Consider the following 26,382-nt stretch of genomic DNA (forward strand, 5'->3'; position numbering starts at 1 on the left):
CTTTATCTGTGCCATTTAAAAACAACACAACAACAACAACAAAATCCAGTCTGTTCCATGTTGTTCTCCAGCTACTCCTCCACCTTAGAGTTAATCTTATTAAAGAGTGGTTCATATTTGCTGTCTATATACTTTCCTCCATTTAATCCTCCGTGCAAGCTGATCTTGCTTTCACTCTCAGTGTCTCACCAAAACCATTAAGATCACCAGGGGCCCATTTTGGCAACTCCAATTAATGTTTTTCATTTTTTATCTTCATTGAGCTTCTCATGAGTATTGAATGTTGTTTAACCTATTTCTTCCTTGTCTCCCACTATACACTGCTCATCTAGATTTACTTTGTCTCTTCAGTTGCTCATTTTCCTCTTCTGTCTCTCCCTCTACCATTAAAAGTAAGTTTTCCGGGCATTGTGTTGAATACTATAAGAGAATTCAAAAGAAGAAATGTGTTCTGCCAGTGTGTCAAGCATTTGGTTGTGGAAATGAAGTAATACAAAAGAAAGCAAAAAGAATTACATGTTAGTGTTTAATTGGATGCACAGTTAAACATGAGGAGAAGTCATTTTTCTCCCAACCAAAAAGCAAAGAGAAAAACAAGCATGGTTCTCTTCTGCTGTTCCATATCTTAGTGAAGCTAGAAAACCTTATAGGAGTTATGTTTGGCACTTTGCTCTTCATCACACCTCATAGACTGTCACCAAGTCCTAATGATTTTAACTCCTTTAATGCATTTCAATTTCATTCATTTTTCTCCATCTTTATTGTTACTGCTGTGGTAAGTCAGTGGTCTCCAGAGTGGGAAACATATACCCCAGTGTTGTGTGCATTAGAGAATGGGGGATGGGGGTGAAAAGTTTATTCTTATTTTTTAGTTCTAAAAATCCCAATTTATTTACTTTTTAATTTTAAAAGAAAAATCAAATACGTACATTTTGCTGTCTCTTGATCCGAATGGCAGATGGTCACATTTTATGTCTGGTATGTGAGGTATCCCAATAGAAGTTTAGGTCTTTTCAATATGGAAAATTGATAGAGTTGTTTTCATTCATTTGTTCTTCCTAGCTGTGTCATATTGCAGTTTTAAGTGTGCTTGGTTAAGATGATTTACAGATTGTATTAACTGGTTTTAATTCAACTAATCTTCACTAATACACAAATGGCTTAAAAGACATACCTGCAGTGAAACTACTGAATGAAAATAGCACTAAAATGCATTTCTGACCAAACAAGAAAATGGCAGAGTTGAGATTGTCCTTCTCCTGTTATGAGCTCTTCATCTGCCACTACAAAGTAGAAACAAAGATGCCATAAGCAGAAAAAATGCATGTTTATCATTAACCTTGCCTTTAGTGTATATAGCAAGTGCCTTGAGATAGTAACTGATGAAACTGAAAGCATCATAATTTGTACTTAGTGATATTTTGAATTATGTGGTATTCAGTTCAGTCGTTATACATAGATCAGGCCTAATAAAATTTTATTAAAAACTTCTTTTGATGTTTCTCCCAGTGTTCTATAATCTTTGTTTAAAAACTCAGTCTTTTTACTCCAATGAAAATGACTGAAATCCACTACAGAGAGAACACAGAGAAAACATACTAAAATGCATTCTTTTGTCAGGAAACACTATTGAAACAGGCTTAGAAAGCAAAGCTAAAGATTCAAGAAACAAATATTAGAATAAATCATGCAGTGTACAAAGTTAGCTATATATAGATTGGTGAAAGTGCAGGTGCTTCTGGTAGTTTAAGATATTGTTAGCTTTTTTAGTTATAAAATACTTGAAAAGCAATTTTTTTGTGTGTGTACCACTCAAAGAAAGATATAACAGAAGTTAAATCCTAAAGTATAAATAATTTTTCTTCCTCCTTCCTTCATGGAGAACCTGTGTGGCACTCCCAGATACCTTTTATACTAACGCAGAAGTTCACTGATTATTTGTTTAATGACATAAGAAGTTAGCTCACTTATAAAAAAAAAAAAGAAAATAATTCATCGAAAGGCAGTGCTTATTAACGTAATGATTCTGAAGAATATCTGGCTCTGACCTAGTCCCCCAAACCACTACAATGTTAGTATTTTAAAATAATCACATCAAAAATAAATGTAGTCTCTGTACCTCTCTATCTTGAATTATATAAACGCATAATTCAAGCTAAAAAAAACATGAATTAGACATCTCCTTCCCTTCCTTTCTCTCCCTCCCTCTTCTCTCCTTCCTCCCTCCCTCACTCCTTTCTCCCTCTCCCCTCTTCCCTCTCACTCTTTCACACACAAGTCCCAAATACATTAGATCTTTTCATAACATATTTAAAATAATAATAAATTAAACCCTCTTCTTAGAATAAAAGTGATGTCTTAATGAGTGAAAAAGTAACTGCCTCAAGCTAGGAAAACAGGATTTAAAAAATAATGTCATTACTATGTATTTTTTATTGTTGACAGAAACTATGATGATTGTCATATGTGCAAACTTTAAAGACTTAGAAACAGAATTTTCTAACTTCAGTGGGTTTTGAACCTATTTCCTAATATTAAACCACAACCTTTTAATTTATTTTCTTGAAAACCTGTTTTGTATCATTGAACATTGGAAATCTATTAGCTCAATTTCAACAGAAACCTTTGCATAATTAAGGTATAAATTGAAATTTTGATATGATTTAGTAAGTATAGCACTTCCATTTGTATAGCTGTGTCTTTGTGATGTCCAATGAAACCAAATATCAAGCCAGTTTTGGTGTCAGACCTTTGAAGCACTATATATTTTTGTGTGTGTAAGAAAAGTGGTGTTGTCATTGATAAATATAATTTTTAAATTACTCTAGAATATTATCTGAGCCCTTTAAAATTTCAATAGTTTGGTTTTATATAATATATACTAGTTAAATAACAATGCATACAGTATACGTATTTGCGAGATACAAATGCAAAAATTTCTTAGTGGTGGGAGGTACATGATCAAAAAAGCGTGGAGACCAGTTTGTTTAAGCTGTTGTCATCTCCTATTTGTACCACTGCAGTTATCTCCTAACAAATATCTTTACTTCCATTCTAGATTTCTCAAAGCTGTTCTCTACTTAATAGCCCAGGTAATCATCACAATATGCAGATGTGCTTGTATAATTCTTCTGCTTAGTAAATCGCACACACACACAAATCTTTAATATGGTCTATAAAGTCTATAAACTATGTGATCTAGCCTCTCTGGTCCTGAGTCTAATTTCTTAACCCTCTTCCTTCTGTACTTTTTCCTCCCATGGGCTGCCTTTAAGTTCTTTATACTAGCTGTGCTCCTGTTCTTTCTTGCCTTTACACATGCTTTTCTCTCTACCCTAAACACTTACCTTTCCCTTCGTTTCCCAGTTTACTTCCTACATAACCGTCAAATTTCATACTGAACAGTACCTACTCAGGGAAGCCTTCGTTCATTTTCCCAATCGGGGTGTGTGTGTGTGTGTGTGTTTGTGCGTGTATGTATGTATCTGTATGTGTCTGTTTCGCGTGCACACACACAAATTGTAAGCTCTTTCATAATGCTGTGTAAGCATTTGCCCTTCATTGTACTTAACACAATTGCTATTTTACCGTGATTTGCATGAGTAGTTGCAAAGATATTCATTGACATTAAGCTCCATGAGGACAAGGTCCATGTTAGTTTTTGCTTAATTCTGTTTTTCCAGTACTTAGATATATGAGTGAATGTTTTATCAAGGAGTTTGGGTTTCATCCCTAGGAAAAACAAAGAGCCATTGGAGGCTCTGTGAAAAATAGGAGTAATGATGACAAATACTAAGATTTGGGCCTTAGAAAGGTCAACTAGAGGCTATAGCTGAGTGAAGGAGAGAGAGACTAGAGCCAGGAAAATCCATTAGATGGCCATCGTAGATGAAGAGAGGTGAGGACCTAAAGTCTTTACAGCGTAGATGGAGAGGAGAAGGTGTTGCATGTAGTAGATGGTCTGGAGACAGAATCCAGTCGCATTGGTAACTAGCTGACTGATTATTGTCAGAGCTGAGGGGACGGAGTCAGAGATTACTTAAAAGCTTGGGCTATTAAACTTTTAGGCCATTTACTAGGTAAATGAGTATAAGACAATTAGCCTTTCGGGGGGTGGAGAATTCTTTTCAATTTTAATAAGATTCACAGGAGTGACCTCTTGGCCACTGCTGTATTTAAAGAGTGTTTTAGAATAGCTTTATTGAGATATAATTCACATACCATGCAAATTATCCATTCAGAGTATACAATTAAATGGTTTTGATTATATTTATAGACATATGCAACCATTACAACAGTCAATTTTAGAACATTTTGGAAAATCCTTGGTGGTCCAGTGGTTAGGACTCTGCGCTTTCACTGCCAAGGGCCTGGGTTCAGTCCCTGGTCGGGGAACTAAGATCCCACAAGCCACATGGCACAGCCAAAACTAAACAAACAAACAAATAAATAAATAATTTTTTAGAACATTATCACCTCAAAAGGAAACTCCCTACTGTTTAGCTATCAACCTTTTCCCCTCTGTTCCCCTCCCAGTGCTACCCAACTACTAATCTGTTCTCTCTATAGATTTCCCTTTTCTGGACATTTCATGTAAATGGAATCATATCATATATGGTCTTTTGCAACTGGATTCTTTCACTTGGCATAATGTTCAAGGTTCTTCCAAGTTGTAGCATGTATCAGTTCCTTCATTCTTTTTTATGGCCAAATAATATTCCATTGTATAGATGTATATCATTTTGTTTCTGAATTCATCAGCTGATGGACATTTGGGTTGTTTTGAGCTTTTTGTTTTGTTTTGTTTTGAGCTTTTGGCTACTATGAATAATACTTCTGTAAACCTTGTACGCAAGTTTTTGTGTGGACATATGTTTTTGTTTCACTCGGTTATACACCTGGGGGCAGAATTGCTGGGTCATATGGTAACTCTGTGTTTAATCATATGAGGAACTGCCAGAATGTTTTCCAAAGCAGCTGGCCGCACCATTTTGTATTTCCCATTAGGCTTTCAATTCCTCCACATTCTTGTCAGCACTTGTGATTATCTGTCTTTTTGATTCTAGTCATCCTAGTAAGTGTGAAGTGGTTATCTCATTGTGGGTTTGATTTGTATTTCCCCCCAGTGACAAATGATGTTGAACATCTTTTCATGTGCTTTCTGGCCATTTGTATATCTTTTTTGGAGAAATATATAGTCAGATCCTTCGCCCCCTTTTTCATTGTTTTACTTGACTTTTATCAATGAGTTGTAAGAGCTCTTTATATATTGTAGATACCAGTCTCTTATCAGATATATGATTTGCAAATATTTTCTCCCAATTTGTGTGTTGTCTTTTCACTTTTTTTTCTTAGAATATTTTTGTTTTTATTGGCATTATTATTATTTTATGGTAGTGTCTTTTCACTTTCTTGATGGTGTCCTTTGAAGTACAAAAGTGCTTAATATTGTTTTTGGGTTTTTTTTGCGGTACGCGGGCCTCTCACAGCTGTGGCCTCTCCTGTTGCAGAGCACAGGCTCTGGACGCACAGACTCAGCGGCCATGGCTCACGGGCCCAGCCGCTCCGCGGCACATGGGATCCATCCGGACCGGGGCACAAACCCGCGTCCCCTGCATCGGCAGGAGGACTCTCAACCACTGTGCCACCAGAGAAGCCCATAAGTTCTTAATATTGATGAAATCCAATTTACCTGTTTGTTTCTTTTGTGTCTTGTGCTTTTGGTGTCATGTAAGAATTCTTTGCCAAATCCAAGGTCATTAAGATTTGGGTACTACATTTTCTTCTAAGAGTTTTGTAGTTTTATCTCTTATCTCTTACATTTAGGTCTTTGATCCATTTCAAGTTAATTTTTTTAATATTGTCTATGGTAAGCATCCGACTTCATTCTTTTGCATATGGCTGTTCACTTGTCCCAGAACCTTTTGTTGAAAAGAGAATTCTTTCCCTGTTGGATGGTCTTCACACCCTTGTTGAAAATCAGTTGACAATTAATGTAGGTTTACAGTTTTTTTAACACCAAAACTATATTTTAGCTTAGATACTGTTTGGATTTCTCTTTCACAGATAATTCTGTCATTAAAGGAAGATTGTGCTTATTTTTAAGTAAGCTGTTACAGATGTTAGGGATGTTTGTGTAATCTTAGTACTACATTGTGTACCACAGACTTCACCCAGAAAAATGCACAATTTGCACTTGTGAAACAGCTGTTCTGATCTTGAAAGTTGAGTTTGGAAAGTCATGTTTCTTTCATGGACAGTGACATTTTGGTTTTCTTTTCTTTTTGGCTTTCTTTTTACGGATGCTTCCTGAATGCCAGGCACTGTGCTAGTAGGGCTTACAAAGAAGTATATAAAACGAGTATGGAAAATCTCTTCCTCAGTTTGCTAATTGTAAGATATTGGGAACAGGGAGAGGAAGTAAAATGACATGGGAATAACATAGTAGGAGTTGCTAGTTCATAAAAGTGGTATCTTTTGAGTCTATATAGTTTGTACAGTTATTTTCACTCTAGTATACGGTTATTAATATTACTTTTTTAAAAATAACATTTTCTTAAGACCAAGAATTAAATTAGGATATGAGTACCATGGATGTTGCTGAATAGAAATGAATGATAAAGAAAGACTTACATAGCTTGATGCTTTTTGTATTAAGCTCTGGGAAACTCTGTTACTGACCACAAAATTGCTGAGGCTGATCAGATGGAATCATTAAATTCTTTTGGTGTTTTTTCTTTTATGCGTTCTTAGGAACTCAACAGGATCTTTCATTGAGTTAGCTGGAATTGAATAGTTTAATTTGAAGCATTTTTCTCTAATGAACCTTTTTCTCTTAATGTCACTATATAATTTTATGTCCCTTTTTCTTAGGAGTCTCAGCAGTCCAATTTTGGCCCTGGAGAACAAAGTGAGTATTTCTTTTCCTCTTGGTTTTCAAATTAAGCTGTTTGTTGCACATTCATTTCTCATAGTCACATCATGTATTTCTTTAATAATTCTTTTGTATGTCTTATCCCAGTTTAAAAAATTTTTTTGGCCACACCGCATGGCATGTAGGATCTTAGTTCTCTGACCAGGGATTGAACCTGCATCCCCTGAAGTGGGAGCGAGGAGTCTTAATCACTGGACCACCAGGGAAGGCCCTTATCCCAGTGTTTATGATCTGATGATCAGTAATGGACTGAACTGAATCTTGGCTTGAAAGATGAAGAATTAAAGATCATTGGAGATCAAAATTAACTGTTTTTACTAAGTATTTGAACTAATAGTTCAGAGTTCATGAATTCAATTTGATGGGCACCTCATAACCCCAAGAGCCATACTTCTGTCTTTCCATCTCCTTCATGAAGATACTGGGTTCTGTTATGGTAAAACTCCAGGCAAGAAGGGGTCATTGTAGCTTACCATGGCTCTTCTCTTCCCGTGTCTATATTTATCTATTCTTCCTGGGTGTTTTTGGCTGGGAAGAAAGTCTCCTGTCTGCTACACAACCCCCCTCCACCTCCACTCTCTTGGCCTCTCAAAGAACTTGAGGGGAAGATAGCCTTGGGGAATTCAAATGTGATTCAAAGAGTTGATGGCTGTGTGAATTGGTAATGGTAAGGTCAGGAACCTTGCAAATGTTTGGGCTTCACCATATAGCTCTTTAACAAAACAAATGTTCTTTTGCCAAGAGCAATAACTTTTCAGATAGATTTACTCTGGTAATAAGCTATTTTGGGAGATTAATATGTGGAGCATTTTAATCCTTAGTTGTCTTTAGTGATCTTAAAGCAGAGACAAAACTAGAAGAATATCCATTTTAAGGTTAACAAACTTTTTATGTATCTGTTTCTTCGTTCTGCCTTAAAGCTGCAGTTACAGGAAAAAAAGGACCCAACATTGTTGATATACAGCAAATAGCTAGCTGTAGGCCAGAAAGTTTACATTTTCTCTTAAAATCTTTTAAGAATGTCTCATCCTTACTTCTCCCCTTCCCCCATTCTCTCTCCCCAAAGCTCCCTATTGGCAACCGGGCTCATAAGCTTCACCTACTCTTTATTACCTGTATATTTCACTTAATTTATTTTAGAACTGTTTTTATATCAGTATAAAGCTCTAGTTCATTATTTTTAAAAACAAAATTGTGTTATATTGTTGAAAGTATTGTAATTTGTTTATCTAGTTCCCTGTAGATGGACATTGGTTTCCAGTTTTTGCTGTTGCAAACCATACTATAATAAACTTTGTGTGTGTGTCCGTGTGTCTGTGTGTTTATGTATTCCTTTAGATATACCTGTAAGGTAAATTCCTTTCCTTATAAATTGCTAGGTCAGTGGATATGTGCATTTACAGTATTGGTAAGATAATATTATCAGATTGCTCTCCAGAAAGATTGTATGAGTTTAGAGCCCTACCAATGACATAGGAACATGCCTATTTCCACCAGTATTTCATATTATCACATTTTAAGGTGTTAACCAAATTGATGGATGAAGAATTTTATCCCAATTTTTTGATTTATATTTCTTTGAGGTTATATTGATAGATATTTAAAAATATAAATAGCCGTACTATAGTTGCTGATTTCTGCATTCCTTTTTGTTCCAGAAAGATATAATCCTTCTTCTAAAACTTCCAATGGGCACCAGTCTAAATCGTAAGTTTATGGCTTAGTAAGTTTAATGTTTGTCTTTTTTTGCTAAAAGTCTAACTGTAGTCTCCATGTTTAGAACAACACTTAGAAATATGTACTTAATCTTTTAAGGCAGCGGTAGGCAAACTTTTATGTAAAGGGCCAGATAGTGAAATAGTTTAGGCTTTAGGGGCCAAATGGTTTCTGTCTCAACTACTCAATTCTGCAGTTGTAGCATGAAAGCAGCCATAGACTATGGGTGTGGCTATGTTCCAATAAAACTTTCTTTACAAAATAGGTCTAGATTTCGCTTGTGGACCATAGATTGCCTACCCTGCTCTGCGATTGCGATTACACTTTTTTCTCATCTTTCAGAAGTGTGTGTTGATAGCTTGTTTTTAATTTTAAAAAAACATGAAAAAGTATAGGATTCTTCTTAGTATGCCCTCCATTTGACCACTAAGTGTAGAATATTAAAGCAACATAGTTCATACTGTATAAGTTTTCCTGCTTTTATTTTGTAGGTAGACCCAGGAATATATTGGCTTGGCCAAAAAGTTCATTCGGTTTTTCTATAACATCTTATGAAAAACCTGAATGAACTTTTTGGCCATCCCAATAAATCAAAATACGATAGGGTTGTATATTGGATGATAATAAATTCCAAGCTTAAAGAATGAACTACTGAATTCCTGAGACCACAATTTAACCCAATGATTAAAACAAAATTCTAAAGAAACTGGCCACAGTGCTAGCTTTATACCATAACCACAGTCTGTCAGCCTCTTCAGCTAAACATAGTGGGAGCTGAGAATGAAAATATATGAATGCAAGGAGATTAGCCTCACTGCTGAAGAATTCAAATTATGTAAATTCCTATTTATCATATTTATTCATGGGCAGAAAACTGATGGGAGCTTACCATGTATGTGCATATCACTTTGGTTGCTGACAGAACAAAAGCATGAAGGACCTTGAGCGGTCTGGTAAAAGCTTTGACATATTCACATGTGTAAACAGGTTCACTGAGCTGCCATTATTAAAGCATAAGGGCTGAGAGAATTCAGAGTAAGTACATTTCTTTACAGGAAATCAGTCATAAAGATGCACTAAGCCCTTGTCCAAAAGAAAAAACTCTTTTTCTCTGTCCCACTTAATTGGTCATCCTTAGAACACTTTTCCTAATTCTGTAATCATGTGGTTACTTTGTTTCAAGGTGATCTTTTATGTGATACTCTGAATTTGGGATCAGATTTAGAAACTCAGGTTAAGCTTTGAGGGGGGAGTATAAGTAGTTGTTGGAGTGAAAGAAGATTTCCTTTCCGCTGATTGGAGACTGATTGGAGAAATTTTAAGAAGAAAGGTAAATGGAGCTAGTGGTAATGAGAAATTAATAAACATTTTCTAGTTGTAGTTCTCCCTAAGCTTTGTATTAATTTTTCCTTTCTTGTAAAAAGGCAAGGAGTGTTTTGTGGTTCATTACTCAGTTTTTAATTTTGGTTTTATGGCCTTAAGGAAAATTTAAATCTGTAATTTTACTTTCAAAAACTAATTCCAGAAACTATCAACTTATAGTATTTATTTGTGTTTTTTTTTGATCAAGGAAGATTTGGAGACTGGAGTTTATTTTTAATTTATACATGGTTATTTCTCTTGTATAACCAAGGTTCTTACCCAAAACTGTTACATCTGCAAGGATCAGTCGTCTTTCATAGCAAGGCATTTATGAACTAGAACTTTGACTGTGTGTTCTGGTTTTCACAATCACCCAAGTGTACATATCTCTTCATGAAACATTGGGGACAGTGAAAGAGAATTGCTGATGCTTTCATTTTATCTTCCTTCCTTTTAGGAGTTATATTTCTCTAGTGGACTGTTGGGTATGCATATGGTCATTTGTTTTAATAATGGAAGAGTTTGTGTGTATGCAATTAGAGGAAAGCTAGAGATAACAGAATTGAGTATAAGAGTTTGTGGAAGGTAGCTTTTGTTTAATTAGAAAAGAAAGATGAATATTGTACTTATGGAAAAGTGAGCTTCCAAAACTGTTAAATTCCACCTTTCTTAATTTTTTACTCTAGATGTGCACCAGACCAGATAGAGTAAGACTTACTTGTTGTTTTCTTTATTTTTCAAGTAAATCTTTGGCTACCACAGTGATTATTCCTAGAATTATTGGTAGATATTTAATACTCTGGTATGCCATGATGAAGTTCCAAAAATAATAATCCTTTCTGCCTTTTCCTTTTAGTATGTTAAAAGATGACTTAAAACTAAGCAGCAGTGAAGACAGTGATGGGGAACAGGTGTGTCTACTACTATATAATTTTGCCAGTTTCATACAGTGTTTTCATTGTAGTTTATAAGAATTATAATTGAATAATACATTTATGATTCAGTTATTTAAAATAAGTTCCTTCCTGCTGTCTGACACTAGAATGTTATAGTTTTCCACTTTGTCTTTAAACCTCCATTTTTTTTCTTATTTAAAAAAACTGGCTTTTTCTTAATACTTATCATATATCAGAATATACTCATGAAGCATGAGATTGTTGACAAGAACTACTAACACAGCTTTTAATCTTATCCTGGCAGTTATTCTTTAGGTAAAAACAGTATTTTTGTAAGTGTTAAGTGACCATTGATGCATACATTAAAGAAGCCAGTTTTTCTATTAAGATTTCAGATATTGTTCACATCAAGCAGATAGAGTACTATTTATTCATTCACAGATTTCCTCTCATGTTTTAATTTTAGGATTGTGATAAGACAATGCCAAGGAGTACACCTGGAAGGTAGGCATCCTTTTATTTGTTTTATTTAGAGTGGAAGGGTCAGTCTGATAACAGTGTAGTGATAGAGTAATTGAATATACTTATAAAAGTAAATATTATCGATTATAAAGTAAATATTATCGATTGTGATGGCGGTTTTACAACTCTGTAAATTGACTAAAAATCATTGGATTGTATACTTAAAATGGGTGAATTTTGTGGTGTGTAATTTATACCACAGTAAAACTGTTTTTTAAAGGTAAGTACTAATGGCTGAGCCGCATTTCAGATATTTTTTAAGGAAGTATTTATTTCATTTATAATGAAGTTTTAGATTCATAGAATTATAAGAGCTTAACAAATAGTAAACATTTTAAATAAAGTTCATTGTCAGATTTGAATGCTTACCTGTTGTCCCTCTAAAAAAAAAAACTTTTGGTCATTTATATGTTTTATCTCTTTTAGTAACTCTGAACCTTCACACCATAATAGTGAAGGGGCAGATAACTCCAGGGATGATTCTAGCAGCCACAGTGGATCTGAAAGCAGCTCTGGATCTGACTCAGAGAGTGAAAGTAGTTCCAGTGACAGTGAGGCAAATGAGCCATCCCAGAGTGCATCTCCTGAGGTGAGAGGGGGGCAAGGGGGTGCCTTCCATAGGCCCTCGGAAGGCCCCTGGTGATGGCCGGTAAAGACTAGTTTCAAATATAAAAATGAAGAAAAGAAGATTACATATTCTGACAAAAAGAAACTGAACTGTGTATCTTGGAGGAAATTTAGATACTTCAGTGTCCTTGTTATGTGAACATATTTGGTCTAGAACAGGGACTATTTGCAGTCATATTTCAGGTCACTAAAATATTGGATTTATTTACTTTGGGTTTTATTTTTGTTTCAACCTGGTAATGTTATTTAGTTATGGTGAAAAAAAAGTCTTAAATAGTATAATTTCACTATAGGTTGATAAAATGTTGTTAAAAATCTCTGTGGTACCTACATCATTTGTTTACTTTCTGGAATTAAATGTACTATATGGTCATTTGGATTCCTGACAGGGATATTCAGTAATTAAATGCTATATATAACATTAAGCCTTTTGCTTTGGTTCAGTCAGAACAATGAAAAACAAATGCCTTTGTGGCATTAGGCATTATGTTTTTCCCTCTTCCTCGAGATTTTAAAGGAAGGAGAAAGTTTCAGTACTGAAAAAGCATACTTCTTTCTCTGTTTTCCAGCCTGAACCACCACCCACAAACAAATGGCAACTTGATAATTGGCTGAATAAAGTGAACCCACATAAAGTGTCACCAGCTTCTTCTGTGGACAGTAATATCCCATCATCTCAAGGCTATAAAAAGGAAGGCCGAGAACAGGGCACAGGGAATAGCTATACTGATCCAGGTGGTCCTAAAGAAACAAGTTCTGCTACTCCTGGACGAGACTCCAAAACTGTCCAAAAGGGATCAGAGAGTGGGCGTGGGAGGCAGAAGTCTCCTGCACAGAGTGACAGCACAGCACAGAGGAGAACTGTAGGCAAAAAACAACCCAAAAAGACTGAGAAGGCAGCTGCTGAAGAGCCCCGCGGAGGCCTGAAGATAGAGAGTGAAACCCCTGTAGACATGGCTACCAGCATGCCCTCCAGCAGACACAAAGCAGCTACCAAAGGCTCAAGGAAACCCAATATAAAAAAGGAGTCCAAATCTTCCCCTCGACCTTCAGCAGAGAAAAAGAAATACAAGTCAACAAGTAAATCTTCCCAGAAATCAAGGGAAATCATAGAAACAGATACCTCATCCTCAGATTCGGATGAAAGCGAGAGCCTTCCTCCTTCCTCACAAACTCCTAAGTACCCTGAGAGTAATAGGACTCCCGTTAAGCCCTCCTCAGTGGAGGAAGAAGATAGCTTTTTTCGGCAACGAATGTTCTCTCCTATGGAAGAGAAGGAACTTCTTTCACCCCTCAGTGAGCCTGATGACAGGTATCCACTTATTGTGAAGATTGACCTGAATCTCTTGACTAGAATACCAGGAAAGCCTTACAAAGAAACAGAGACACCCAAGGGGGAAAAGAAAAATGTTCCAGAAAAGCACACAAGAGAGGCTCAGAAACAAGCCTCAGAAAAAGTTTCCAACAAAGGCAAAAGGAAACATAAGGTTTGTAAAGGGTTTTTGTTGTTGTTGTTGTTGTTTGAACATCAGCATCTAAAATGCAATGGAAATCTCAGTGAGCCAAAAAATAGCTAGTTGAGTCAGCTATGAGGGAAAATAGAGATGAGCCTAAAGCCCCAATGAAGCTACAGACATAAGAGTCTCTTGAAGACCATTCTGCCTCTGCCTGTCTCCTTTAGTAAAGAATTATAGTTTCTAATCAAATAAGAAATGAGCCAGTGCTTTCTGTTCATGATGTGTGCTGGCCAGTATAGAGGTGAGAGTTGAAGCAGAGATTGTAAACTGGCCTTCACAACATTCTTTAAATTTTGGTTTTCAATGTCTTTAGTTGGGATTATTACTCTTCAGGTTGTCACAGTCCCTAACACTTTTTTCTCTCTTACACCCAGACCAAGTCACACTTTTTTTTTTTTTTTTTTTTTTGCGGTACACGGGCCTCGCACTGTTGTGGCCTCTCCCATTGCGGAGCACAGGCTCCGGACGCGCAGGCTCAGCGGCCATGGCTCATGGACCCAGCCGCTCTGCGGCATGTGGGATCTTCCCGGACCTGGGCACGAACCTGTGTCCCTGCATCGGCAGGCGGACTCTCAACACTGCGCCACCAGGGAAGCCCCCTCACAGGTTTTTTATATCAATACCTATAAGTCAAAATTTTGATTTATAAACGCGTATGTATATCACCATGAAACTGGGTGATGATTCCCGCACCTTGCGGGATCCTTTAGTTCCCTGACCCCAGTGATTCAAACCCGACGGCCCCGGCAGTAAAAGCGCCAAGTCCTAACCACTAGGACCGCCAGGGAATCCCAGTGGATGATTTTTGAGGATCTTGCTCGCTTGGGTTAAATTAAGTTGTCAGGGGAATTTCCTGAAGATAACAGCAGATAGTACTGAGAAGAGACCCAGCCAGGATAATGAAGAATGTGGATTCCTTTTTCGCATGTTTTCACATGTCCGAACTTTAATCGTTTGTGTATGGAACAAATTCTTTTGTGTATGGCAGAAAGTTTGCAATATTCATGCCCTGATATTTAAGTCAATAGGAAATCTTAACTGCACAAGCAAGTATCTTGGGGATTATAGACAGGCCCATAGCTTTTGTTTTAGCAAAAAAGTTTTTCAAAAATCTTTAGGCTTGGCTATAAGCAAAAAGGTGGACAGTAACAAGTATTGGTGAAGATATGGAGAACTGCAGTGCTGGTGGGAATGTAAAATGATGTAGCCACTTTGGAACATAGTTTAGCAATTCCTCACAAAGTAAATATGTAGTATTACCTTATGACCCAGCAATTGCACTCATAGGTGTATACCCAAGAACAGTGAAAACATGTCCATACAAAAACCTGCACTTGAAAAGTAGAAACAACTCAGTTGATGAATGGATAAATAAAATGTGGTATATCCATACCACCCATATATTCAGCCATAAAAAGAAATAAAGTACTGACAAACCCTTACAACGTAGAATGATCCTTAAAAATATTATGCTAAGTGAAGGGAGCCAGACACAAAGGCCACACATATTGTATGATTACACTTTTTGAAATGTGTGGAATAGGCAAATCCATAAAGACAAAATGTGTAAATTAGTGATTGCCAGATCTGGGGGTGGAGGGAATGGGGAGTGACTGCCAATGGAGAACAGGGTGCTTTTTGAGATAATGAAAATATTCTAAAATTGATTGTGGTGATAGTTGTACAACTTTGTCAATATGCTAAAAGCCATTGAATTGTGTACTTTTAAAGGGAATTTTATGGTATGTGAATTATATCTGAATTATAATCTCATCCCCAACCCTCCCCAAATCATTAGGCTGAAAAGATGCCACTAAAAGACTGTTCCAGCATTTCAGCTCTTCTTATCTAAAATAGGAGGCTCCTTCTCAGACTTAAAACCTAATTTATTGAACATCGTTCAAATGAATTCTTTCACTTCACATTTATCTTCTTTCTGAAGTTTATCAGAGATAAACTGTTTGAGGGTAACTAGTACTGGAAACTGAAATTTGATGAATAGAAATCAAACCTAGCTGCTTTTTTTCTATTTTTCATGCAGAATGAAGATGATAACAGAGCCAATGAGAGCAAGAAACCCAAAACGGAAGACAAGAATTCGGCAGGCCACAAGCCATCCAGCAACAAAGAGTACGTTTGCAAAACATGTTACATGTGTGTCAATCTGTTATATGCTATGGGGTACTTTCTAACATGCTCTTAGACTGTTCCTTTCAGTAAGTATTTGTCATACACGTCTATACAACAGTCATATACCAAATAGTGGGAGGTTTTGCTTTTAGCTAATTGGGATGAAAAGCAATTAAGATTCAGTCACATCTTCCTCTCTCCTTTTTTTAGTGGAATAGGAGGTATTTATAGGATAAGAATTAAAGTAAAGCTTTACCACTTTACCACAAACTTAGGTATAACTTGCAGGAGACTTACGAGCATTAATATCATCATTCACCATTCATCTTTTCGGTAATTTATTCAACCACTATTTATTGAATACTTGTGTGGCAGGCCAAGGTTTAGGCACTGGGTATACAACCATGATGGGGGGAAACACCAGACAAAATGTCTGCCCTCATGAAATTTACAGTTTTATTTTGTTTTGCAGAAATCATGTGTTCTAGTAATCAAATAGGGAAAAACAAATTTGTCTTGAAAGCAGGCAAAGTCAAGTGGAAAAAATCCATCACTCCTGTATGACCATGTGGAGAAATGAGGGCATTTGTTTGGTTTGGCAGGTCATCTAAACAGAGTGCTGCTAAAGAAAAAGATTTGTTGCCTTCTCCTGCTGGGCCTGTTCCTTCAAAAGATCCAAAAACAGAGCATGGCTCTCGGAAGAGGACTATTAGTCAGTCTTCTTCCTTAAAGTCAAGTAATAACAGCAACAAGGAAAATAGCAGCAGCAAAAACAGTTCCTCCACATCAAAGCAGAAGAGGACTGAAGGGAAGACTTCCAGTAGCTCTAAGGAGGTCAAGGTAAGCATTGGGGGCTTGAGCCTTTTGAAAAAAAAATCTCTTTGCCATGTGACTTCTCCAAGGTGGACACTGTTGCTTTGAAAATTTCGTAAACATCTTAATTTTATAGACCTGTGCATTTTTACTCTCAAAATGTCATAATCTTGTTAATAAACTTGTGCAGTGGTCTGAGACATGAAAGGAATGAAGTCATCTGGCCATATGCATATTAGTTAGGATAGAAACCCATAATTGGAAAAGTTGGTTATGGAAAAACAGCTGATTATGATCAAATTTGTAAATAGCTCCAGTTGTTCTGATTGGGTTCTTATCTGTGGTTTTAAATGGACTTTGGATTTTTTAGAATTAGATTTTACAAGCAAGTTATACTACTTATAAAGTGATAAAGCAACCATTTGGTTTCATGAAGAAGAAAAAAATTTCTTTAGCTGAGCTACCACTGGAATTATTTCTAGAGTATGATCATAATGTAGGGGAATACTGTTAATGTTGTGGGTATGTAATTAGATCAAAGAAGCTTTTTCAAGGCTATACTTTAGGCTCTCACCCTGAATTTGTTTACCAGGTTATTTGTATTGCTTTCTAAAGTGTTCTGATGAGGAGCAAACTACCTGATAAAATTAAGAAAATACCTAGATTTTTAAGTATATAATTTACTGAATTATTTGTGACTTAAATAACAGAGACTTAAGAGTTGAAAAAAATTGACTGTTAAAGGCAGTTAGTTGTGCTTATTAAATGTGGTAATTAAATCTTTCAAATTTTGAGGTAATTTAAATGGTGAACATCTCAATTGAGATATACAGAAGATGTTTTCTCCTGCTGGACCCCCTTCCATAGTAGTTTAGAGAGTTAGTCCTAGTGCCCTCGAGGAACCTGTCCTCTTGGCCTCTTTCACTGTCCCAGTTCTCTGTCTACCTCCTGACTGGCTCTTTCTCCCATTTCCCATCCTGGAACTGTAGGATTTCAGGCCTGTGTGCTTCTTTCTTTAAATCTCTTCTCCCTCTCTCTGTCTCTGTCTCTCTCTCTCTCTCTTTCTCTCTGTCTCTCGCTTTAATGCACTCATTAAGTGAGCTCACCTGCTCATTTGGCTTCTGTTAGCTCATAGGTAACACTCTCTGTGTCTCTTCCTTATTGGTTTGTCAGGTTCTTGAAAACAGGGATTTGTATCTCACTTGTTTTATGTTTTATCCAGTGTTTAACTTACTGGATAATGAGGAAACATTTGGATCAAATGTAGTTATTTGGCTCTTTGTTGTTATCAACAAAATATAAAATGTATTGGCCCTGACCCCTTTGATTTAAAGATCTTATGGCACTTAACAGTTGTTAAAATTGTTAATGTTAGTCTTGGCAGTTTCCAGTTTAGGCAATTATATATGGGTTTATTAAAGAAAATTCTATAATTAACTTAGAAAATATGCTCTTTCTCATATCAACTAAAGAAAAATTAGATAACGTAAAAAACCAAAATTACATATAATTTTTATTTTGTTTTTCTAGATATTTGCTGGTATCAAATTTTTGAAATATGCTGGCATAAATTTTGTTCATTATAGTCTCTTATGTTTTTAATATCTATAATATTGCTACTTATGATCCTCTTTTTTTTTTTTTTTTTTTTTGTGGTACGCGGGCCTCTCACTGTTGTGGCCTCTCCCATTGCGGAGCACAGGCTCCGGACGCGCAGGCTGAGTGGCCATGGCTCATGGGCCCAGCCGCTCCGCGGCATGTGGGGTCTTCCCGGACCGGGGCACGAACCCATGTCCCCTGCATCGGCAGGCAGATTCTCAACCACTGCGCCACCAGGGAAGCCCATGATTCTCTTTTATTTTTAGTATTAGTTTTCTGTGCCATCTTTCTCTTTTCCTTGATCAGTCTCATCAGAGGCTTATCACTTTTACTTGTCTTTTCAAAAAACAACCTTTCTTTGTCTTTATTCTCTGTAGTTTATTTTTGTTTCTGTTTCATTAACTTACATGCTTTATAATTTCCTTTAATTTCTTTTTGTTTTGCTGCTCTGTTTATTAACTTTTAAAGATGGATACCTAGCTCAAGTTTTTTAAAATTAATTTTCAGTCCTTTTTCTCTAATATTCTAATATAAGCAGTTAGACTATATATTTTCCTCTAAATACTGCTTTAGCTTAATCTTCAAGATTTGGTATATAATATTTTTTTTTTTTTTGGTATATAATATTTTTATAATACAGTTTAAAATGTTTTTTAATTTCCTTTCTGATTTCATCTTTGATCCAAGACTTATTTAAACGTGTGTTACTCACTTTCCAAACATAGAGATTTTTCTAGTTATCTTTTGGTTAGTACTTCTACCTTAGTTGCAATGGGGCTGGAAAGTGATCTGCGTGTTATTTGTTATTTGTTAAGAGTTGCTTTATAAAAGAGCATAGTATATGGTAGATTTTTGTAATGTTCTATATTTGTTTGAAAAGACTGTGTCTTCCACATGAATTGGGGACAGGGAGCTATATAATTCAATTAGATTAATCATGTTTTCACACCTATATGCTGACTGATATTTTGTCAGTTTGTCCTATTGTTCACTGAGAGAAGTTCTTCTAGATTTTTCTTAATTGAGATATAGTTGATATATAACATATTAGTTTCAGGTGTACAACATAATGATTACATATATGTATATATTGCAAAACAATCACTGCAGTAAGTCTAGTTAGCATCTCTTACCACACATAGTAATTTCTTTTTTTATTTTCAGAAACTTCAGTTTTCCATCAATAAACTTAAACTTAGGCATTTGTAGATCTGTTTATAAAACACAGAGGGAAAGCTGTCCAAGTAATGTTAGATTGCAACAGTATTTAGGAAGCAATTTCATAAACATGCAGACTGCGTAAAGAGCTTAGCATTTTCTCAAATCTCAGGCTTTTATTTTCATTCTTGAAGGAAACTGTAATGGGTGGAACTGAAGGACTCTTTTACAAGAAAAGAAAAAAAAATGGTTACATGGTTTTTTAAAAATAGATTTTAAGCAGAAGTAATAAAATATATATTATTGTGTCATAGGGTTGGATGGGGAAGCAGTTGGGAGGACAGGGTCATAGCCATTGCATAGAGGTCTGTGTTGATAGGAGACAGGATGGACATGTTGATAGGAGGCCGAATAAAATTTAAGTAAGTGTCCAGGCTCCTTTTTTGGCTGTGGTGGGTCTTTGTTGCAGCACTCGGGGTCAGTAGTTGCGGTATGTGGGATCTTAGTTCCCTGACCAGAGATCAAACCCGGGCCCCCTGCATTGGGAGCTTGAAGTCTTAGCCACTGGACCCAGGGGAGTCCCTGTCCAGGCTTTTGAAATCTGACAGATCTGGACTTAAAGCCCAGTTTCCAGGAATACTGCTTAAAGCTGTTTGAACTTGGACAAGTTACTCAGCCTCCTTGAGACTACTTTTTATTCTATCCTAATAGCAGTACATATTTCATAGGGTTGTTGAAGGATTAATGATTGTGCTAAGTACTTGGTTAACTGAGTGCCTAGTAAGTAGGAGGCACATAGTAGATGTTAGATATTATTGTTGTTTTCATCGACCAGTTATTACCAGTAAATTTTGTCTTAAGTAGTACTGCTATATTGATAGTAGGTTTGTGTCTTCCTTATGTTTTTACAAGTGCCAGGGTCAGTGCCTGGCACATAGTAGACCCCTGATATTATAAAGAATATTTTTGGTTATATAAAATGGGTTTATTCCATAAAAAGGACATTTACATTCTGAAATTTTAATATTTTTATAACAAGGAAATTAATTACCAAAGGCAATGGAATTTTGTTTGCTTTTAACCACTGGCTCAATACTTGTAATTTTAATCTCACAATTTTCAACATAGTTATATATATTTTTTTGGTCAGGAAAAGGCTCCAAATAGCTCTTCTAACTGTCCTCCATCTACACCAACTCCTGATGCTTCTAAGCCTCGGAGAACGAAGCTTGCCTTTGATGACAGGTGAGATAAATATGATTTTTTATGCATTCAAGAAATCATTCCAGTCAGCATATAAAAAACTCATTTTAATTTCTGTCAGTGACCAGAAGAATTGATTGAGTTGTGATCAAAGAATATTCAGATTTTAATTTGAAAGGGCACCTACTAGTCCAAGTATTGCTCCTTTACCTTATTAACTCCATGATTCTCATGGGGAATGTGAATAATGTACCTTCCAGTAGAATCTTACTGCTGCTGACTTTACTGTTTAAAATAAGGGCTTTCTTAAATAAGTAAGAGCAATGTTGCTTTTTTTTCCTCCATTTTTGATTAAAAGGTTATGTTTCCTACCCACATTTTGTTTACTCTCAATCTTTCAAACAACTTGGGTAAGTTTAGCAGTTAATACTAGGGAGTTGATTTCTGTTTTCCTAGTAGAAATTTGCCAAGTTGGCCAAAATGATTTCTGCTCTTAACCCACTTTAAACATTCATCAGAAAAAGCTGAATTGACTGTTTAGTAATAGTTCATTTTCTTTACTTGAGGACATGAAAAACTGAGGAATATTAGAGACTAAAGTGAACTAGTATCATGAAAATATTTACCATTTTACTTATAATAAAAATTTACATTGCAGAAATTATTCAGCAGACATTATTTACAAGAAGCAAAAAAGCTTAAAACACAATGCAGATGCATTGGTATGTAAATATTCTCCTCACATTTATATATTTAATCAAATTAACTTAAATCTTCATTTGTTCTCATAGTACATCAGTGTGGCTCTCATTTACCTTTATTCTCCTTTCTTCAGTCTGATAGGTTTGAGAAAGCTGTATACTATTCTTGATGCTGTGTGTATCTTTCATTGAATGTGGGAATGCATTAGAGAAAAATGCTCAGGAATCCAAATCCCCATTCCTTATGTATTCAGAGACAGTGGAGCTCATCAAGTAAGTGGGAAGACTTGCCACATCACTGGCAATAACATTTCTCTGGTCCTTCTAGGAAAAGACTAATATATACAGTAAAGCTAAAGAGGATTCCTTAGTCCTTTATTGTCCTTGGATAAGGAGAACTAGACCCTTCAGTGCAGCAGTCTCCAACCTTTTTGGCACCAAGGACTGGTTTCGTGGAAGACAATTTTTCCATGGACTGGGGGTGGGAGATGGTTTTGGGATGATTCAAGCACATTACATTATAGTGCACTTTATTTCTATTATTATTACATTGTAATATATAATGAAATAATTATGGAACTCATCATAATGCAGAATCAGTGGGAGCCCTGAGCTTGTTTTCCTGCATCTAGATTATGGTCCCATCTGGGGGGTGATGGGAGACAGTCACACCCAAAGTGTGTTGCTTATGTCCCGTCTACTCTGTAAGATGCAGCTTAATTGTCACTTGCCACTCACTGATAGGGTTTTATTTTTTTATTTTTATTATTTTTATTTTTTAAATGATTTATCTATTATTTTTGGCTGATTGGGTCTTCGTTGCTGCACGTGGGCTTTCTCTAGTTGTGGTGAGCGGGGGCTACTCATTTATTTATTTATTTATTTATGGCTGTGTTGGGTCTTCATTTCTGTGCGAGAGCTTTCTCTAGTTGCGGGCAAGTGGGGGCCCCTCTTCATTGCAGTGCGCGGGGCCTCTCACTATTGCGGGCTCTCTTGTTGTGGAGCACAGGCTCCAGACGCGCAGGCTCAGTAATTGTGGCTCCCGGGCCTAGTTGCTCTGCGGCACATGGGATCTTCCTAGACAGGGCTCGAACCCGTTGTCCCCCTGCATTGACAAGCAGATTCTCAACCACTGCGCCACCAGGGAAGCCCTACTGATAGGGTTTTGATATGGGTCTGTAAGCAATTGATTTATTATGGTCTCGGTGCAGTCAAACCTCTCTGCTAATGATAATCTGTATTTGCAGCCACTCCCCAGAGCCAGCATTCACCGCCTCAGCTCCACCTCAGATCATCAGGCATTAGATTCTCATAAGGAGCACACAGCCTAGATCCCGCACATGCCATAGTTCACAGTAGGGTTCATGCTCCTATGAGAATCTAATGCCGCTGCTGATCTGACAGGAGAGATGGAGCTCAGGCGGTAATGCGAATTATGGGGAGCAGCTGTAAATACAGATGAAACTTCGCTTGCTCGCCCACTGCTCACCTCCTGCTGTGCTGCCCAGTTCCTAACAGGCCACAGATCAGTACCGGTCCATGGCCCAGGGGTTGGGGACCTCTGCTTTAGTGGGTATTTTTGCCTTATTTAGGTTTGATTCTACCTGTTTAGAGGACTAAGGAGGTCATAAGACAGATGAAGTATTTTATTTTGTGTCATTTGTTTCTTATATTATCTCACAGATACACCATGAAGCTAAAGAATTACTTGGCACCAGATGCTACAGCTGCAGATTAAAAGACTCACAGTACTTTGGTAAGTATTACGTGTTTTAGCCTCTGCTAGATGACAAAGCAGTTTCATAATGAATTGTGCTATATTCATAGTCTGAAAGTTATCCTTGAATCTTCCTTCCATAACTCAGTCATAAATCCGTTCTTTATGGGTAAAGTAGAAAATAACTCAGAATTCCTTCAGAAATACTTTAGTTGCTGTGAGTCTCTAATCCATTGCCCTCTGACAAAAGCCTTGGTAGAGGGGGACTGATACTAGAACTTTCTGTTGTCTTAAGTGGTCACTTTTCAGACTCTGGGGGGTTTTTTGTTTTTTATATTTAACTATAGTTTATTTTTATTACTCTCAGACTTCTGTTGTGTATTGAAGTAAAGGTGGACACCATAAAAATCCAGGCTTTTTTTTCTTTTGGTAGCCTCTCTCTCCATTTACATATACCTATGCCTTACCTTAGGGAGCAAACATCTAGCTTGCTCAGGATAAAGAATATGGTTTGTTTGCTTGTTCCCAGAGGGATAGTTTATTTGTTGTGGGTATATACTTTACCCGGCACATGTTTAACAACTGGGAGTGCAGCCTTGGGAAAAACTGTCATGGTCCTATTTGTCATGGAGTCTAGTGTCTAGTGTGAAAAAACAGAAATTAATCAAATAACCACACAAGTATATGAATTAAGTACTTTGACAGCAAAAGTTTATGTAACTATAACGGTAAAATGTAGGGATACTTAATCCTTAGGTACAGGAAACATGTACACAGCTGGATAGTGGAAAGAAACTGGAAACTTTCTGTCAAGGAACTAAAAGACAGGGAGAAGTGAAAGTAACTGGAGAGGTAGGCGGTGATGATCATGCAGGGCCTTTGTAAGCCGTGTTGGGTTTATATATGTTACATCAGAATTGTAATATTCAGAGCCAGGAGTCAAGATGGCGGCATGGGAAGACGCGGAGTTAGCGTCTCCCCACAACTAGGGCGCCTGCCGGACGCTGGCGGGAGACCTTGACGCCCAAGGAGACGGGAGGAACCCCCAAGCGACCGGGTAGGACGTGGGGGGACTGAGGGGAGAGGAGAAGTGGAGGCGGGACAGGACCACGCCACTGAGGGGTGGCTGGGATCGGGGAGGGGTTCCCACACCTGGAGGGACCCTCGGGGGCTCGGATCAGTGGGGACTGTGCCTAGCGTTTCCCCTGCCCAGTTGGCCTGGAAAGCCTGCCCAGCTCTCAGTACAGATCCTATGCCCTCAGAGGCCCGCTGTGGGCTGTGTTGGTCCTGGGGGCATAGGAGGGAGGGTGGGGGGAGAACAGGAGAGGCAGGTGGGGGGGACCCTCCAGGACCAGAGGAGCAGGAGAGGTGCAGAGGGCTTTGCCCTGACCACTCAGCCTAGGAAGCCTGCTGGGCTCCCAGGCTGGGTCCCCAACCCTCCACAGCCCCCTCCCAGGCCCTGTGGGTCCTGGGAGCATAGGAGGGAGGCGGGGGAGAACAGGAGAGGCAAGTGGGAGGGACCCTCCAGGACCTGAGGAGCAGGAGAGGTGAGGATGGCATTTGCCCTGCCCACTCAGGGCAAACCAGGGGCACGCCTGGACCCCTTCTGTTTTGTTGAGCCTAGGCCCAACCCTGCCCCCAGCCAGGGCCTTTTCCAGCCCTGTGGGTCCTAAACATAGGCCCTGCCCACAGCCTAAAAACCCCACCCCTGCCTAAGCCCACCCACACAGCCAAGGCCTTTTCTCCTTTTTTTTTTTCCCCCTTTTTTACTATTGTGGTTCTGTTTTACCTTCCGATTGTTGTTTCATCTGTATTTTTATTTTTATATTCTTTCTAACATATCTGTTAGTTTCCTGGTCTCATTTTATTTTTCACTCTTTGTTATTGCTCTGCTCTTTTTTTCTTTTTCTTTTTTTGCCACCCTGCATGGCTTGCAGGATCTTGGTTCACGAGCTGGGGATTGGGCCAAAGCTCCTACTGTGGGAGCTCCGAGTCCAAACCACTGGACTAACAGAGAACCTCAGACCCCAGGGAATATTCATCAGAGTGAGGTCTCCCAAAGGTCCTCATCTCGGCACCAAGACCCAGCTCTACCCAAACAGCCTACAAACTCCAGTGCTGGAAGCCTCAGGCCAAACAACCAGTAGACAGGAAAACAATCCCAACCATCAAAAGAAAAAAAAGAGAGAGAGACAGCAAAAAAATATGTCACAGATGAAGGAGCAAGGTAAAAACTTACAAGACCAATAATGAAGAGGAAATAGGCAATCTACCTGAAAAAGAATTCAGAGTAATGATAGTAAAGATGATCCAGAATCTTGGAAATAGAATGGATGCACGGATTGAGAAAATACAAGAAATGTTTAACAAAGATCTAGAAGACCTAAAGAACAAACAAACAGAGATGAACAACACAATAACTGAAATGAAAAATACTGATTCAGTAACAGAATAATTGAGGCAGAAGAACAAATAAGTGAGCCTGGAAGACAGAATGGTTGAAAGTAACTGCCAAGGAGCAGAATAAAGAAAAAAGAATGAAAAGAATTGAAGACAATCTCAGAGACCTCTGGGACAACACTAAACGCACCAACATTTGAATTATAGGGATCCCAGAAGCAGAAGAGAAAAAGAAAGGATCTGAAAATATTTGAAGAGGTTATAGTTGGAAAACTTCCCTAACGTGGGAAAGGAAATAGTCACCCAAGTCCACAGAGCGCAGAGAGTCCCATACAGGATAAACCCTAGGAGAAACACACCAAGACACATATTAATCAAACTAACAAAAATTAAATTCAAAGAAAAAATATTAAAAGCAGCAAGGGAAAAGCAAAAATAACATACAAAGGAATCCCCATAAGGTTATCAGCTGATCTTTCAGCAGAAACTCTGCAGGGGAGAAGGGAGTGGCAGGATATACTTAAGTGATGAAAGATAATAACTTACAACCAAGATTTACTCTGCGCACCAAGGGTCTCATTCGGATTCAACAGAGAAATCAAAAGCTTTTCAGACAAGCAAAAGCTAAGAGAATTCACCACCAAACCAGCTTTACAACAAATGCTAAAGGAACTTCTGTATAGTGGAAAAACACAGAGAAGAAAAAGACCCACAAAAATAAACACAAAACAATTAAGAAAATGGTCATAGGAACATACATATCAATAATAACCTTGAATGTAAATAGATTAAATGCCCCAACCAAAAGACACAGACTGGCTGAATGGATACAAAAACAAGACCCATATGTATGCTGTCTACAAGAGACCCACTTCAGACCTAGGGACACATACAGGCAATGTGAAGGGATGGAAAAATATATTCCATATTTCCATGCAAGTGGAAATCAAAAGAAAGCTTGGAATAGCAATACTCATATCAGATAAAATGACTTTAAAATAAAGATTGTTATAAGAGATAAGGAAGGACACTACATGATGATCAAGGGATCAATCCAAGAAGAAGATATAACAATTATAAATGTTTA

At 37.5% G+C, this 26,382-nt stretch overlaps 1 protein-coding gene across 1 annotated transcript in view; it reads left to right on the forward strand.

Moving 5' to 3' along the window:
- AFF4 (AF4/FMR2 family member 4) overlaps nucleotides 1-26,382 on the forward strand; it is a 93,660-nt gene that overhangs the window by 51,574 nt on the left and 15,704 nt on the right. Inside the window, 14 exon segments of the mRNA XM_032629180.1 lie at nucleotides 6,874-6,910; nucleotides 8,593-8,641; nucleotides 10,869-10,923; nucleotides 11,375-11,412; nucleotides 11,857-12,019; nucleotides 12,627-13,544; nucleotides 15,616-15,704; nucleotides 16,307-16,544; nucleotides 20,425-20,519; nucleotides 21,136-21,199; nucleotides 21,313-21,342; nucleotides 21,345-21,451; nucleotides 22,862-22,913; nucleotides 22,915-22,934. Coding sequence (XP_032485071.1) covers nucleotides 6,874-6,910; nucleotides 8,593-8,641; nucleotides 10,869-10,923; nucleotides 11,375-11,412; nucleotides 11,857-12,019; nucleotides 12,627-13,544; nucleotides 15,616-15,704; nucleotides 16,307-16,544; nucleotides 20,425-20,519; nucleotides 21,136-21,199; nucleotides 21,313-21,342; nucleotides 21,345-21,451; nucleotides 22,862-22,913; nucleotides 22,915-22,934 — 1,955 coding nt within the window.

This window comes from Phocoena sinus, chromosome 3 (assembly GCF_008692025.1).
Source record: "Phocoena sinus isolate mPhoSin1 chromosome 3, mPhoSin1.pri, whole genome shotgun sequence".
NCBI lineage: Eukaryota > Metazoa > Chordata > Mammalia > Artiodactyla > Phocoenidae > Phocoena > Phocoena sinus.